The following is a 17050-nucleotide window of genomic DNA, read 5'->3' as shown; positions in this document are numbered from 1 at the left end:
AGGCTCAGCGGCCATGGCTCACGGGCCCAGCCGCTCCGCGGCATGTGGGATCCTCCCAGACCGGGGCGCGAACCCGGTTCCCCTGCATCGGCAGGCGGACGCGCAACCACTGCGCCACCAGGGAAGCCCCAAGAGTTTAGTTCTTTATATCCCCATGTCCTCAATAACATGAGATACTATTAATCTCTAATAATTTTGCCGACCCAAGTGAAAAATGGTATCTTAGGTTCTTTTTTAGTATAATTTTATTACAAAATTTTTTTAAAAAACCAAAATGCAACATTCTCATTCTAGAAAACCCCAAATTTACTATTGATACTAATTTCTATGAGTTTGCTGTGCTACCATACACAAGTCAAGAAATTAAAGAAACAATTAAATATTCAGAAACATTCAACATCAGAAGCTTTAAAATCTAACTATGTAGTAACCTCTCAAAAAGCTACAACCTGCATTTTTTAAAAAGTATTTTCTATACAAAGAATCTTATCAACTATACAAAAATCTATACAGTTTTTATATTGAAGCTAATATTGAGCTGCACTTGAATTCACATTCTTAGCCAAACAACTGCCTGAGCACACACGCACACGCCACACACATCATTACAGATTAGCCATTTATTCTTCATCTTCATCCTCTTCCTCCTCATCTTCATCTTCCTCTTCCTCCTTATCTTCTGGTTCATTCTTCTTGGAGCCTGTTGGCCTGCCAGGGCCCTTCTTTCCCGCTTCACTCTTGCCCTTGGCATGGTATGCGGCAATATCCTTTTCATATTTCTCCTTTAGCTTAGCTGCTTTCTGTTCATAGGGTTGTTTACCTTTGGCTGACTGCTCAGACCACATTTAACTCACTTTTTTTTTTTTTGCGGTACGCTGGCCTCACTGTTGTGGCCTCTCCCGTTGCGGAGCACAGGCTCCGGACGCACAGGCTCAGCGGCCGTGGCTCACGGGCCCAGCCGCTCTGCGGCATGTGGGATCCTCCCGGACCGGGGCACGAACCCACGTCCCCTGCATCGGCAGGCGGACTCTCAACCACTGCGCCACCAGGGAAGCCCTCATAGTTTATTATTTCTATCTTAAGATCTCCTCCATCCCAAGTTTATAAAAGTCACCCAGAATGTATTTTGGTATATGATGTGAGGGTAATGAAGCCAAGCCTTACATACTGGATGACTAATTAGATCTATGTCATTTATGAATTATACTACCATTTGTCCATAATATCATTCAAATATTCTTCTAAAACATCATTTGGAATTTTCAACTTTCTGCTGCGGTAATAGTTCAGTGAGCAGTCTTTTTTTTTTTTTTTTTTTTTGGAGTATAGTTGCTTTACAATGTTGTGTTAGTTTCTGCGGTACAGCAAAGTGAATCAGCTATACGTTTACATATTATCCCCTTCCCTTTGGATTTCCTTCCCATTTAGGTCACCACAGAGCACTGAGTAGAGTTCCCTGTGCTATACAGTAGGTTCTCATTAGTTATCTATTTTATACACAGTAGTGTATGTATGTCAATCCCAATCAGTGAGCATTCTTGTACACAAATCACTGACACATCTCTGATCTCCTGACCCTAGTCTCTGAAGGTAAGGTAAGGGTAAGGAACTAATTAGTTTTGGCCTTCTCTTTTGTTTATTCGCTATTCTACATGACAATACCAATATATATTATCCTAACTGGAAACTTGATCACTAGTCATTTGAATCCTTTATTTTATCATCATCAAGTTCCAAGAGTCACCGAATGTAGGTTTTTAGTATGAGAATTCCATATGCGCAAAGATTGGTTCCAGTTCATGAAGTTAAATTTTTTTTTCTTCTAAGGTTTATTTTATAACAGTGTTAAGAAAAGTTCTACATCAGGGACTTCACAGGGTGGCACAGTGGTTAAGAATCCGCCTGCCAATGCAGGGGACATGGGTTCGAGCCCTGGTCCGGGAAGATCCCACAGGCCGCAGAGCAACTAAGCTCGTGTGCCACAACTACTGAAGCCCGTGCTCCAGAGCCCGTGCTTAACAAGAGAAGCCACCACACTGAGAAGCCTCCGCATCCCAACGAAGACCCAGTGCAGCAAGAAATAAAATAAATAAATTTTTAAAACGTTCTACATCATTGTTGGTTAGATTACACAACAACAGTCTGCCTTGAAACCAGTATGCTGTTCTCAAGGTCATCAAAGACATTCTGTCCTTTTAGTTCTTCAGAGAAAAAAATGGTTTGACTTCTAATTTACTTCTTGCCATGTAAGATTTAAAAGCAAATACTTATACATCAATTTATTTGTGCAGCAATTAATCTGTGAAGCCATGATTTGCTGTTAACTTTAATCCAAACTGCCTGTTAGCATTTCACCATAACTTTAAAACTGCACCATATGACAGTGGGAAGCCTACTTTAGGCAAAAGAGCTATTGCCAGGAAAGAGATCTGTTTCTTTGAGCCTTCTTTGGACTGCTGTCACTTTCCTCACCAATTGGATCAGATGCTAAGAAATGGCCCAACAGACCCTCTTTGGGGCCTCTCATGTACCTGCCAGCTTCCTTTCCTGCTCACCTGGGGGCAGTTAAGTGCTTTCTAAAAAATATTCTGGACTATCTATGTGACTTTCCAGCAAATTCTTTATAAAGCTGGGTAAGCTTCACCTCGGATATGGCCCGGTCATCAAAATTTGAATTTTATGGAGGTCTACTTAATGAGATTCTTTCTTATGCAAGTGCAATTTATGCACTTGTGAATAACCTTCCTCTTTTTGAATCTCATAGACTAGCCTGCAGACAAACGTGCTAGAGCTGGGTTGGGTTCCCACAATTCATTGATTTACCAAACTTTTCTGGCACCACTTATTCTGGACTGGCCTGGTAGGAGGAACAGAGATAACAACATGAAGACGCCTGGTCACAGGGGCTGCTAGCAGGGAAAAGAGAATGTGAAAATAAAGTGTTGTGTGTACAAGGCAGAACCATAAGGACTGTCCTGTAAGAGGATCCTGGGGCCTCAGAAAATGGAGCTGTTCCTGCAGCTGGGGGATTTACACATTCAGACATGTGTATGGGGGACCTGCCAGGTGCCAGGCACGGTACTCAGATTGGCAACCCCCCATGATCATAAAGTTAAATTTAATGTTTACGTAAGTGCCTTCAAATCTGATGAAATGGTTTCCTTTGGAAATCCTCTACATTATGTGAGTGCTTTGTCTATCATATGGAATAACTGTAAAATACATATGGTGATTCAAATCTGGATGTCACCATCAAGAAAAAAAGAACATGTTTTCTTTGAGGACAAAAATGCCATAGGTTCATTTTTGTTGAATAACAAGGTAGGTGGAAATCTACTGATCTACTTCCTGATAAGTAGAAATACTTTTTCAACAAAGAACTTGCCATTTAAAATTCATTAAAGCTAATTCCTCCTTGAAAACATTATACTAAGTGAAAAAAGACACCGAAGGTCACATGTTATATGATTCCATTTATATGAACTATCCAGAGCAAGTAAATCTATAGAGACAGTGGTTGTGAGGGACTGGAAAGAGGAGAGACTGTGGAGTGATTTCTAATGGATACAAGGTTTCTTTTGGGGGTGATGAAAATGTTTTGGAATTAGATAGTGGTGGTAGCTGCACAATCTTGTGACCATACCAAAACCCACTAAATTGCATGCTTTAAAATGATGAATTTTATGGTATGTAAATTCTATCTAAAAAATAAATAAATAAAAAGAAACCTGGTTCCAAATTGTTTAAATTTCTGCATCATATGCCTTTGTGAGAATTATGATTGAAGAAATCTAAGTGAGCTTTTAAAAAATACATCTATTTCTGTTATCTACAGAAGCCAAAGGAAGCCATCAAAGTTCCCTGGGTGACCTTTAAAAAAAAAGAAAAAATTACAATAGGTACTTGGAAGCCATTTAGCAATCCTAAATGTTTAATAAAGAATACTGGAAAAATAAAGGGTAAGCTCCTACTAAGAACTAAAAGCCTGCTTGACCCATGTAAAGACAAACATGAAAAAACGAGCAAACAAAAAGCACATTCTTAAACAATACAACAATTCGTCTCTTGTTTTTAAATTCAAAAAGTTACTAGAGAAGATTTGGGAGAAGAGATATTAAACTAAATGCTAAGGCTGGGAAATGTTACAGACATTCTGGATTCCAGGCATTTGTGTACACGCTCTGTGCCTCAGTTTCCCGTCTTTAAATGAGAAAATAGCCCCTAATTCATAGGGTTGTGAAAATAAAATTAAAATATATAAAACTCTTAAAAGCACTTTTAAAAAATGGTAGCTATATTATTATTGGTTACCAAGGGACTGCTTTTTATTTTACTGCTTGCTTACCCATATTTTCTAAGTGACCTGCAACGAACGCTATTCTCCTAAGAGGATTTATTGTTTAAAACAAACAAACAAAAACTCTGGTCGAATCACTCTCGGAACAGACGAAAAAGTGAAATAAAAGAATTGAGAGGATACGGAGAAGAAATACCAATGCGGCCGACAGGGGTAGGCGGCGCCCGCGGGCAGAAAACGCGGAAACGCCTCCTCGCCGGCCGGCTGCCCTCAGGCCGCCATGCTCTTCCGCTCCCGGAGGCTGGGCGGCGGAAGTCGTCACTCGCCGGGGGACCTAGCCCACGCCGCGTACCCAGCCCACGCCGCGTACCCAGCCCACGCCGCGTACCCAACCCACGCCGCGTACCCTGCAGGAGGTTAGCCATGGCGATGGGCGGCGGCGGCGGCGGCAGCAGCAGCAGCGGCGTCCCAGAGCCGGAAGACTCGGTGCTGTTCCGGCGCGGCACAGGCCAGGTGAGGTCGCAGCCGGCGCTGTCCCCGACCAGTCCGCTGCGCTCTTTCCCCGGCCAGTCGGCTCAGTGCGGGGCGGTGGGTCCGCATGTTTCTACATCTTTCCCCACTTGGGAGCCTCAGCCGCAAGCTCGTTCCTCGCCCACTTTGGGCTCCCTAATGACTTTGAGCCTAGGCCCTACTGCTACTCGATTGTGCCTTGGTCGTCCACCTCTCTCTCCAACTGGGAGGTGTGCGGGGGCAGGCCAGGGAGAAGCAGGGAAACCAGTTAGGAGTCTATTGGAATAATCCCGCTGTTAGCAGTGGACAGCCGGTTACTTGGCTTCTGGATATATTTTGAAATCAGAGGCAACAGGTTGTGCACGCGTATACGATAATAGAGGCTTGAGAGAGGAAAGTCAAGGATAACTCCAAGATGAAAAGCTGAAAAGATGAAGTTGCCTTTTACTGAGATGGGGAAGACTGCAAGTAAGGCAGGTTTATAAGGGGGTAAGATTAGAACTCATTCTTGGGTGAAATGTGATTGGAGCGAGTTCGAGAGTCGGAGAGGAGAAATTCAGGGCAACATATGTGAGCAAATATTTCAAGTTTTATTGTGGGTACTGGAAGTTAGAGAAATTGACCAATGGATGGAGAGGGAAGTGAGATAAAGAGGATTCTTAATTGTGTTTTTGTTTTTAAGATGGGAGAAATGTTTCAGCATGTTTCTGGGCTGATAGGAAAGATCCAGTAAGGACGGTATAATTGACGTTGCAGGAGAGAAGAGAATTGCACAAGCAGCAGTCTAGCGTAGTAAGAGGGAATGGATTTGGTCTTTGTTAGAAATATTGACAGTTCATGTGGTGACAGTTATATGGGTACAGATTTGTGTGGATGGGCAGATATAGTGGCAGGAGATTATGAAAATTCTGTTTTGATTGTTGCTGTTCTCTCAGTAAAAGAAGCAAGGTCATCAGCCTACTAGTGAGGAGGGGCAGGAGGCAGGTGTTGGAGGTTAGAGAAGAGAGAAGGTAGGAAGTAAACCTCTAGGAGAGTGGATGAGTGTTGCGTTAGGGAAATCTAGGCAACTTTAAAGGCCTACTTCATATTTGTCGTTATGAGTTTAAAGGAGACTAGATAGGACTTCCCTGGTGGCGCAGTGGTTAAGAATCCGCTGCCAATGCAGGGGACATGGGTTCGAGCCCTGGTCCGGGAAGATTCCCACGTGCCGTGGAGCAACTAAGCCTGTGCTCCACAGCTGCTGAGCCTGCATGCCTAGAGCCTGTGCTCTGCAACAAGAGAAGCCACCACAATGAGAAGCCCTCGCACCACAACAAAGAGTAGCCCCTGCTCGCCACAACTAGAGAAGGCCCGTGCACAGCAATGAAGACCCAACGCAGAAATAAATAAATAAATAAATAAATTTTTTAAAGGAAACTGGGCAGCATGATTGTATTTTAACCTAGCTAAATTCAAATTCAGGTGTGTGAGGACAGACACAAAGTAAATGAATAGTTGAAATTAATAGGGTTGTAGTTTTACCTAGTATGAAGTGAGAAGGGGGCGGTACAGGGAGTTGTCTTAATGATCGATGGTGGAATTAAAGCTGGCTAAGAAAGGAAGTGAGGACATTACCATGGTGAGAAGCAGTTTAAAAAGTGTGAGGATCACTGTTTTACCAGTCCCAGTGAAGTGGAATGACTGTCATCATCAACCTACTAGAAGGAATAAGTTGCAGGGCCTAGAAGGCGGTAGTTGGAGAGTAGGATTCTTGCAGTTGAATTTATGGAGAGATTATAGTTAATGGTTATAATAAAGACCATAGAAGTGAGTATCTGAGATTGGGTACTATAAAAGGTCATTGGTAGAGAAGCGTTTAAAGATGTAGCAAGGGTGGGGTATTGGAAGGATCACGTACATGGGTTTTTTTTTTTTAATTATCTCTTAATTTGGTTTATTTTTGAGTAATACTTTTTTATCATTATTTATTTAATTATTTTTTTGCCTGAGTTGGGTCTTTGTTGCTGTGCACGGGCTTTCTCTAGTTGCAACGAGTGGGGGCTACTCTTCCTTGTGGTGCGAGGGCTTCTCTTGTTGCGGAGCACGGGCTGTAGGTGCGCGGGCTTCAGTAGTTGTGGCGCACAGCCTCAGTAGTTGTGGCTCACAGCCTCAGTCAGTAGTTGTGGCTCATGGGCTCTAGAACTCAGGCTCAGTAGTTGTGGTGCATGGGCTTAGTTGCTCCACGGCATGTAGGATCTTCCCACACCAGGGCTCGAACCCATGTATCCTGCGTTAGCAGGCGGATTCTTCACCACTGCGCCACCAGGGAAGTCCCTGTACATGGGTTTTTTTGTGTGTGTGTGTGTGTGTGTGTGTGTGTGTGTTTTGTGTGTGTTCACCAGAGGGTGAACCCAGGCCCACGGCAGTGAGAGCGCAGAGTCCTAACCACTGGACCACCAGGGAACTCCCTATTTTAATTCTTCTGGGTTTTTTTTTTAAGTTGAATTTTATTGTTTTTATTTATTTTATTTATTTATTTATTTTTGGCTGCATTGGGTCTTTGTTGCTGCACATGGGCTTTTTCTAGTTGTGGTGAGTGGGGGCTACTCTTCGTTGCAGTGCGTGGGCTTCTCATTGCGGTGGCTTCCTTTGTTGCGGAGCACAGGCTCTAGGTGTGTGGGCTTCAGCAGTTGCAGCATGCAGGCTCAGTAGTTGTGGCACATGGGCCCTAGAGTGTGTGGGTTTCAGTAGTTGCAGTGGCCTTTGGGCTCTAGAGGGCAGGCTTAGTAGTTGTGGCGCACGGCCTTAGTTGCTCCGAGGCATGTGGGATCTTCCTGGACCAGGGATAGAACCCCTGTCCCCTGCATTGGCAGGCACATTCTTAACCACTGCGCCACCAGGGAAGTTCACTATTTTGATTCTTTAAGAAGCTGCCAAACTTTTCTTCAAAGTGATCGTACCATCTTACGTTTCAACCAGCAATGTATGAAAAGTTCCATTTGTTCCACATCCTTGCTAACACTTGGTATGGTCAGTCTTGTTAATTTTAGACATTCTAATGTGTAGTGGTGTCTTGTTGTTGTTGTGGTTTTAATTAGCATTTCCCTAATGACTGATGATATTGATTGTCATTTCATGTGCTTATTTGCCATCCATGTATCTTCTTAGGCAAAGTGTTCAAATCTTTTGCCCATTTTTAAATTGAATTATTTTTTTGGTTTAGATTTGAGAGTTTTTTGTGTATGCTAGATACAAAACCTTTATCAGATAGGTAATTTGCAAATATTTTCTCCCAGTTTGTGAGTTCATTCATTTTTTCATTCTCTTAACAGTATCTTTTTGGGAATTCCCTGGCAGTCCAGTGGGTAAGACTCCATGCTCTCACTGCCAAGGGCCCGGGTTCAATCCCTGGTCGGGCAACTGAGATCCCACAAGCCGCGCAGTGCAGCCAAAAAAAAAAAAAAACAACAACTGAGTCTTGCTGCTTGAAGGACAGTTAGGGTGTATATAAAATCCTTGGCTCGTACTTTTTTTCCCATAAATTTCTATGAGGAAGTCTAATACTAACTAGTTTTCTGTATATTGTAAATGACTTGATCTTTTTGCTTAGAGGCTCTGAGAATTCCTTTTAGAGACTTTTGTTTATTTTTTTGTTTAGCTTTTATTCTTCAGGGACCCCATTTATACATATGTTAAATATTCTTTGCCAGTCCCCATTTCACTTATTTTCTTTTTCTTTTTCTTTTTTCATGTCTTTTCCTTGGTACCCATTAGATTTTCAGTCAAATGTATTCTTCATTGGGTACCTTGCAGTCAGTATTACTTTTTCTTCCATTTTGTTCTTGATTTTGTTTAACTCCTCATTTGACTGTTTCCCTTTAGCCTTCTTTCTCATCTGAATTTTTAGAAATTTTGATTCAAGGTGTTTTTTTTCCATATTGCAAATGCTAGTTTAAGACAATTTAATTTCAGATGGTTATTGTATTTTCTTCTGTTTGTGATTGTCAGTTGAGAAGTTTTATCACCTAAAATGTTTCTTCTCATAATAAATTTGTATGGATGTCTTTGTTTGCTGTTCATTTTGAAATGTCTTATAACAGTTGTAATGTGATGAGTTTGGGTACCTATGTATTTGTATCTTACTTTTAAGAGTGCCCACTTCTATTGATACAGTGGAGTACACTTTCCTTTATTAGTAGTACCTTTTCCATTTGCAGAATTGATATATCTTCTGCTTTAAGAAACATCTTCTATTCCAAGGGGCAGCATAACCTCAAACAAGTCAATTACCTGTTTGGCTCATGGTTGTCCTTGGAGTGCTTTCTATTTTCTTTTCTATCTATCCAGATCCTTTTAGTTTTTATTTCCTAGCCTGTTTCCTCACATTCCTTTCCCTTTTTTTTTCTTTTTTTAATTGAGGTATAATTGACATATAACATTATATTAATTTTAGTTGTACGACATAATGATTTGCTATTTATACATATTGCAAAATGATCACAATAAATCTAGTTAATATCTGCCACCATACATAGTTATAATATTTTTTTCCTTGTGTTGAGAATTTTATGTCTTTGCAACTTTCAGATCTGCAATACAGTGTTACTAACTATAGGCACCGTGTTGCACATTACATCCCTGTGACTTATTTACTTGATAACTGGAAGTTGGTACTTTTTGACCCCCTTTGCCTGTTTCAGTCCCCTCCCCCATCCCCTCCACCCCCACCTCTGGAAACCACCAATCTGTTCTTTGTATTTATGAGGTTGGGCTTTTTTTGTTTGTTTGTTCTGTTTTTTGTTCTTAAATTCCACAGATACGTAAGATCACATGGTATTTGTCTCTCTGTCTTACTTACTTCACTTAGTGTAATGACCTCAGGATCCATTCATGTTGTCTCAAATGACAAGATTTCTTTTTTATGGCTGAATAATATTCTATTGTATATGAACAGTTATCCCCTGCTTTTTAAAAGTTTGCTTTGTACCACTTCACTTTTATAAAAGACCTATATTAGTAACTATTTTCACTAACTGAAGGAAATCCAAAGAGGATTTTTGCTTTTATGAAAAAAAAAAAAGGTGAAAAGCAAAAATAACATTCAGTGTTTTGTTTTGCAGCAAGCCATTATAGAGGCAGCAGGCAACCCAAGCAATGAGAGTGGCACCACCAAGCTCCTTCCCCAGGAGCTACACTCAACATCTCAGCATCAAGCCACCATAGCTTTGAACTGTGCCTGTGAGCATCTGTACTTTATCCTGATTATTTTGTTTATCCATTAGCAAGTTGTGTTCTAACATAATTGATTCTTTGCTTTACTCCATTTACATTTACAAAAGCTTTCATAGGAACACTCTACTTTCATATAGTGGGGAAACCTGTATACATTTTCTTTTTTAAAGATTTATTTATTATTTATTTATTTAATTTATTTTCAGCTGTGTAGGGTCTTAGCTGTGGCACGCAGGATCTTCGTTGAGGCATGCAGGATCTTTCGTTGCTGCACACAGGCTTCTCTCTGGTTGTGACGTGCGGGTTTCTCTTCTCTGGTTGTGGCACATGGGCTTAGTTGCCCTGGCATGTGGGATCTTAGTTCCCTGACCAGGGATTGAACCCACGTCCCCCGCATTGTAAGGCAGATTCTTTACCACTGGACGACCAGGGAAGTCCCTGTATACATTTTCTTTATCCATTTACCCATTGTTGGACACTTAGGTTGTTTCCATATCTTGTATGTTGTAAAATTTCTAATATTTTGAGGAACCTTCATACTATTTTCCATAGTGGCTGCACCAGTTTACATTCCTACCAACAGTGTACTAGTGTCCCTTTTCTCTACATCCTCATCAACACTTGTTATTGTCTTTTTGATAATAGCCATTCTAACAGGTGTGAGGTGATATATCACTGTGGTTTTAATTTGCATTTCCCTAATGATTGGTGATGTTGAGCATCTTTTCACGTACCTGTTAGCCATCTGTATGTCTTCTTTGGAAAAATGTCTGTTCAGATCTTCTGCCCTTTTTTTAAAAAATAAATGTATTTTTTTAAATTTATTTTTGGCTGTGTTGGGTCTTTGCTGCACGTGGGCTTTCTCTAGTTTTGGCGATTGGGGGCTACTCTTCATTGTGGTGCACGTGCTTCTCATTCTGGTGGTTTCTCTTGTTGCGGGGCACGGGCTCTAGGTGCACGGTCTTCAGTATTTGTGGCATGTGGGCTTCAGTAGTTATGGTGCGCAGGCTCAGTAATTGTGGTGCACAGGCTTAGTTGTTCCACAGCATGTGGGATCTTCTGGACCAGGGATTGAACCATGTCCCTAGCATCAGCAGGCACATTCTTAACCACTGCGCCACCAGGGAAGTCCCTTTTGCCTATTTTTAGTTGAATTGTTTGGGGTTTTGCTCTTGAGTTGCATGAGTTCTTTACATATCTTGGATATTAACCCCTTGTCAGATAAGTGATTTGCAAATATTTTCTCCCATTGAGTTGGTTGCCTTTTCGTTTTGTTAATTTTTTTTTTTTTTTTTTTTTTTTGCTATGCAGAAGCTTTTAAGTTTGGTGTATTCCCACTTGTTAAGTTTTTGCTTCTGTTGCTTTTGCTTTGGTGTCAAATCCAAAAAAATCATTGCCAAGACTGATATCGAGGAGCTTACCCCTATGTTTTCTTCTAGGAGTTTTATGATTTTAGGCCTTACATTTAAGTTTTTAATCCATTTTTAGTTAATTCTTTTTTTTTAAATTTATCTTATTGAAATATAATTGGTTTACAATGTTGTGTTAATTTATACTGTACAACAAAGTGATTCGGTTATACATATATATATATACATTCTTTTTCATATTCTTTTCCATTATGTTTTATTACAGGATACTGAACAGTCTCCTGTCCTTTACAGTAGCATTTTGAGTTAATTCTTATATGTGGTATAAGACAATGGCCCAGTTTCATTCTTTTGCATGTGGCTGTCCAGGTTTTTTTTTTTGCATCATTTATTGAAGAGACTGTCTTTTCCCCATTATATTCTTGGCTCTTTTGTCATATATTAACTGACCATATATGCATGGCTTTATTTCTGGGCACTCTATTCTGTACCACTGATTCGTCTGTCTTTATACCAGTACCATACTGTTTTGATTCCTGTGGCTTTGTAATATAGTTTGAAATCAGGGAGCATGGTGCCTCCAGCTTTGTTGTTCTTTCTCAAGATTGCTTTGGCTATTTGGGGTCTTTTGTGGTTCCATACAAATTTTGGGATTTTGCTAGGGGTTGCATTGAATCTGTAGGTTGCTTTAGGTAGTATGGACATTTTAACAATATTAATATTTCCAATCCATGAGTACAGAACATCCTTCCATTTATTTCTATTTTCTTCAGTTACTTTAATAATATCTTATAGTTATCAGCATACAAGTCTTTCTTTTCCTTGATTAGGTTTATTCCTAGGTATTTTATTCTTTTTGATGCAGTTGTAAATGGGATTGTATTGATTTCTCTTTCTGATAGTTTGTTTTTATGGTATAGAAATTCAACACTTTTTATATATTGATTTTGTGTCCTGCAACTTTATTAAATTTGTTTATTCTAACAGTGTTTTGGTGGGGTCTTTAAGGCTTTCTATGTATAATGTCACGTTATCTGCAAATAGTGACATTTTTATTTCTTCCTTTACAAATTGTATGCCTTTTATTTCTCTTGCCTAATTGCTCTGGCTAGGATTTCTAATGCTTTGTTGAATAAAAGTGGTAAGAGTGGACATCCTTGTCTTGTGCCTGATGTTAGAGGAAAAACTTTTAGCTTTTCATCATTTAGGATGACGTTAGCTGTGAGTTTGTCATGTATAGCCTTTATGATGTTGCGGTATGTTCCCTCTATACCCACTTTGTTGAGAGTTTTTATCATAAATGGATGTTGAATTTTGTCAAATGCTTTTTCTGCATCTATTGAGATGATCATATGATTTTCATCCTTCTGTTTGTTAATGTGATGTATCACATAGATTAATTTGTGAATGTTGAACCGTCCTTGCATCCCTGTGATAAATCCCACTTGATCATGGTATAAGATTCTTTTAAATGTGTTGTTGAATTCGGATTGCTAATATTTTGTTGAGGAATTTTACATCTGTGTTAATCAGGGATGTTGGCCTGTAGTTTTCTTTTTTTGTGGTGTCCTTGTTTGGTTTTGATATTAGGGTAATGTTGGCCTCATGAAATGAGTTTGGAAGTGTTTGTTCCTCTTCTATTTTTTTTTTTTTAAATTTGAGAAGGATTAGTATTAATTCTTATTTGAATGTTTGAAAGAATCGACCTGTGAAGCTATCTGGTCTTGAACTTTGTTTGAATTAATAGTCAAAAGCCTCTAACAATCTTCTTACTAGTAATTGGTCTATTGAGATTTTCTGTTTCTTCATGATTCACTCTTGGTAGGGTGTATGTTTCTTTGAATTTCTTCTAGGCTGTCAGATTTGTTGGCATATAATTGTTCATAGTACAGTCAGCCTTTCATATCCTGAGGTTCCACATTTGCACATTCAACCAACTTCAGATCAATCATATTTGGGTTAAAAAAAAAATTTCCAGAAAGTTCCAAAAAACAAAACTTGAATTTGCTGCATGCCAGCAACTATTTACATAGCAATTACATTATATTAGGTATTACTAACAATAAAGTATGCGGGATTGTATGCAAATACTATGCCATTTTAGTTTTGTTAATTTTTTTTTTTTTTTTTTTTTTTTTGCTATGCAGAAGCTTTTAAGTTTGGTGTATTCCCACTTGTTAAGTTTTTGCTTCTGTTGCTTTTGCTTTGGTGTCAAATCCAAAAAAATCATTGCCAAGACTGATATCGAGGAGCTTACCCCTATGTTTTCTTCTAGGAGTTTTATGATTTTAGGCCTTACATTTAAGTTTTTAATCCATTTTTAGTTAATTCTTTTTTTTTAAATTTATCTTATTGAAATATAATTGGTTTACAATGTTGTGTTAATTTATACTGTACAACAAAGTGATTCGGTTATACATATATATATATACATTCTTTTTCATATTCTTTTCCATTATGTTTTATTACAGGATACTGAACAGTCTCCTGTCCTTTACAGTAGCATTTTGAGTTAATTCTTATATGTGGTATAAGACAATGGCCCAGTTTCATTCTTTTGCATGTGGCTGTCCAGGTTTTTTTTTTTGCATCATTTATTGAAGAGACTGTCTTTTCCCCATTATATTCTTGGCTCTTTTGTCATATATTAACTGACCATATATGCATGGCTTTATTTCTGGGCACTCTATTCTGTACCACTGATTCATCTGTCTTTATACCAGTACCATACTGTTTTGATTACTGTGGCTTTGTAATATAGTTTGAAATCAGGGAGCATGGTGCCTCCAGCTTTGTTGTTCTTTCTCAAGATTGCTTTGGCTATTTGGGGTCTTTTGTGGTTCCATACAAATTTTGGGATTTTGCTAGGGGTTGCATTGAATCTGTAGGTTGCTTTAGGTAGTATGGACATTTTAACAATATTAATATTTCCAATCCATGAGTACAGAACATCCTTCCATTTATTTCTATTTTCTTCAGTTACTTTAATAATATCTTATAGTTATCAGCATACAAGTCTTTCTTTTCCTTGATTAGGTTTATTCCTAGGTATTTTATTCTTTTTGATGCAGTTGTAAATGGGATTGTATTGATTTCTCTTTCTGATAGTTTGTTTTTATGGTATAGAAATTCAACACTTTTTATATATTGATTTTGTGTCCTGCAACTTTATTAAATTTGTTTATTCTAACAGTGTTTTGGTGGGGTCTTTAAGGCTTTCTATGTATAATGTCACGTTATCTGCAAATAGTGACATTTTTATTTCTTCCTTTACAAATTGTATGCCTTTTATTTCTCTTGCCTAATTGCTCTGGCTAGGATTTCTAATGCTTTGTTGAATAAAAGTGGTAAGAGTGGACATCCTTGTCTTGTGCCTGATGTTAGAGGAAAAACTTTTAGCTTTTCATCATTTAGGATGATGTTAGCTGTGAGTTTGTCATGTATAGCCTTTATGATGTTGCGGTATGTTCCCTCTATACCCACTTTGTTGAGAGTTTTTATCATAAATGGATGTTGAATTTTGTCAAATGCTTTTTCTGCATCTATTGAGATGATCATATGATTTTCATCCTTCTGTTTGTTAATGTGATGTATCACATAGATTAATTTGTGAATGTTGAACCGTCCTTGCATCCCTGTGATAAATCCCACTTGATCATGGTATAAGATTCTTTTAAATGTGTTGTTGAATTCGGATTGCTAATATTTTGTTGAGGAATTTTACATCTGTGTTAATCAGGGATGTTGGCCTGTAGTTTTCTTTTTTTGTGGTGTCCTTGTTTGGTTTTGATATTAGGGTAATGTTGGCCTCATGAAATGAGTTTGGAAGTGTTTGTTCCTCTTCTATTTTTTTTTTTTAAATTTGAGAAGGATTAGTATTAATTCTTATTTGAATGTTTGAAAGAATCGACCTGTGAAGCTATCTGGTCTTGAACTTTGTTTGAATTAATAGTCAAAAGCCTCTAACAATCTTCTTACTAGTAATTGGTCTATTGAGATTTTCTGTTTCTTCATGATTCACTCTTGGTAGGGTGTATGTTTCTTTGAATTTCTTCTAGGCTGTCAGATTTGTTGGCATATAATTGTTCATAGTACAGTCAGCCTTTCATATCCTGAGGTTCCACATTTGCACATTCAACCAACTTCAGATCAATCATATTTGGGTTAAAAAAAAAATTTCCAGAAAGTTCCAAAAAACAAAACTTGAATTTGCTGCATGCCAGCAACTATTTACATAGCAATTACATTATATTAGGTATTACTAACAATAAAGTATGCGGGATTGTATGCAAATACTATGCCATTTTATATAAAGGACTTGAGCAAGCGTCAATTTTGGTATCCATGGTGGGTCCTGGAACCAGTACCCTGCGGATATTGAGGGATGACTGTAGTTACTTAAGATCCTTTGTATTTCTGTGCTATCAGTTGTAATGTCTCCACTTCCATTTCTGATTATATTTATTTGAGTCCTATGTTTTTTTCTTTGTGAGTCATCTAGAGGTTTGTCAATTTTATCTTTTTAAAGAACCTACTGTTAGTTTCATTGATCTTTTCTATTGTCTTTCAGTTTGTTTCATTTCTTTTCACTCTGATCTTTGTTAATTCCTTCCTTTTACCAACTTTGAGTTTCATTGGGTTCCTCTTTCCCTAATACTTAGGTGAAACTTAGGTTGTTTGAGATTTTTTCTTCTTTCTTTCCTTCTTTCTTTTTGGCTGCATTGGGTCTTCATTGCTGCACAAGGGCTTTCTCTAGTTGCAACGAGCAGGGGCTACTCTTTGTTGTGCACAGCCTTCTCATTGTGGTGGCTTCTCTTGTTGTGGAGCACGGGCTCTAGGCGCACGGGCTTCAGTAGTTGTGGCACGTGGGCTCAGTATTTGGTGGCTCGAGGGCTCCAGAGCACAGGCTCAGTAGTTGTGGCGCGCGGGCTTAGTTGCTTCGCGACATGTGGGATCTTCCTGGACCAGGGCTCGAACCTGTTGGCAGGCGGATTCTTAACCACTGTGCCGCCAGGGAAGTCCTCTTATTTCTTGATATTGGCATTTATCTATGAACTTGCTGCTTAGAACTGCTTTTGCTAAGTTTGGTACGTTATATTTCTATTTTCATTTGTATCAGGGTATTTTTTTTTTCTCTTTTGATTCCTTCATTAACCTATTGGTTGTTCAGTAGCATGTTGTTTAATCTCCACGTATTTGTGAATTTTCCAATTTTTTTCTTATAATTGGTTTCTGCTTTCATACGTTGTGATCAGACAAGATGCTTGATATGATTTCCATTTTCTTAAATTTATTAAGACTTCTGTCCTGACATATGATCTATCCTGGAGAATGTTCTTTCGCACTTGAGAAGAATGTGTATTTCTGTTGTGCTATATTTTTCCATTAAGTTAATCTGATTTGACATATCTTTCAAGGCAGATGGTTCCTTATTGATTTTTTTATCTGAATGATATATCTGTTGCTGGGGTGTTAAAGTTTCCTACCATTATTGTATTGTCTGTCTCTCCCTTTAGGTCTGTTCATATTTGCTTTATATATTTAGGGGTGCCTCTGTTGGGTGCATAAATACGTCTGAATGTTGTATCCTTTTCATGGATTGACAGCTTTATTATTATGTAGTGCTCTTCTTTACCTTTTATTACAGTCTTTGTTTTAAAGT

At 38.7% G+C, this 17050-nt stretch overlaps 1 protein-coding gene across 4 annotated transcripts in view; it reads left to right on the top strand.

Moving 5' to 3' along the window:
* The first annotated feature begins 4589 nt into the window (after positions 1 to 4589).
* LOC102987978 (survival motor neuron protein) overlaps positions 4590 to 17050 on the top strand; it is a 44924-nt gene continuing 32463 nt past the window's right edge. For 3 of the 4 annotated variants that reach the window (XM_007129964.4, XM_028492962.2, XM_028492961.2), the window contains exon 1: positions 4614 to 4810. In XM_007129964.4, the coding sequence (XP_007130026.1) occupies positions 4721 to 4810 (90 nt within the window). In that variant the 5' untranslated portion in view covers positions 4614 to 4720. Of the gene's footprint in view, positions 4811 to 17050 lie in introns of all 4 variants that reach the window. The other variant, XM_007129963.4, reaches the window with a different exon arrangement.

Source organism: Physeter macrocephalus, chromosome 8 (genome assembly GCF_002837175.3).
Source record: "Physeter macrocephalus isolate SW-GA chromosome 8, ASM283717v5, whole genome shotgun sequence".
Classification (NCBI taxonomy): Eukaryota; Metazoa; Chordata; class Mammalia; order Artiodactyla; family Physeteridae; genus Physeter; species Physeter macrocephalus.
Note: the sequence above shows the minus strand (reverse complement) of the source record. Positions and strands in the feature narration are given on the sequence as shown.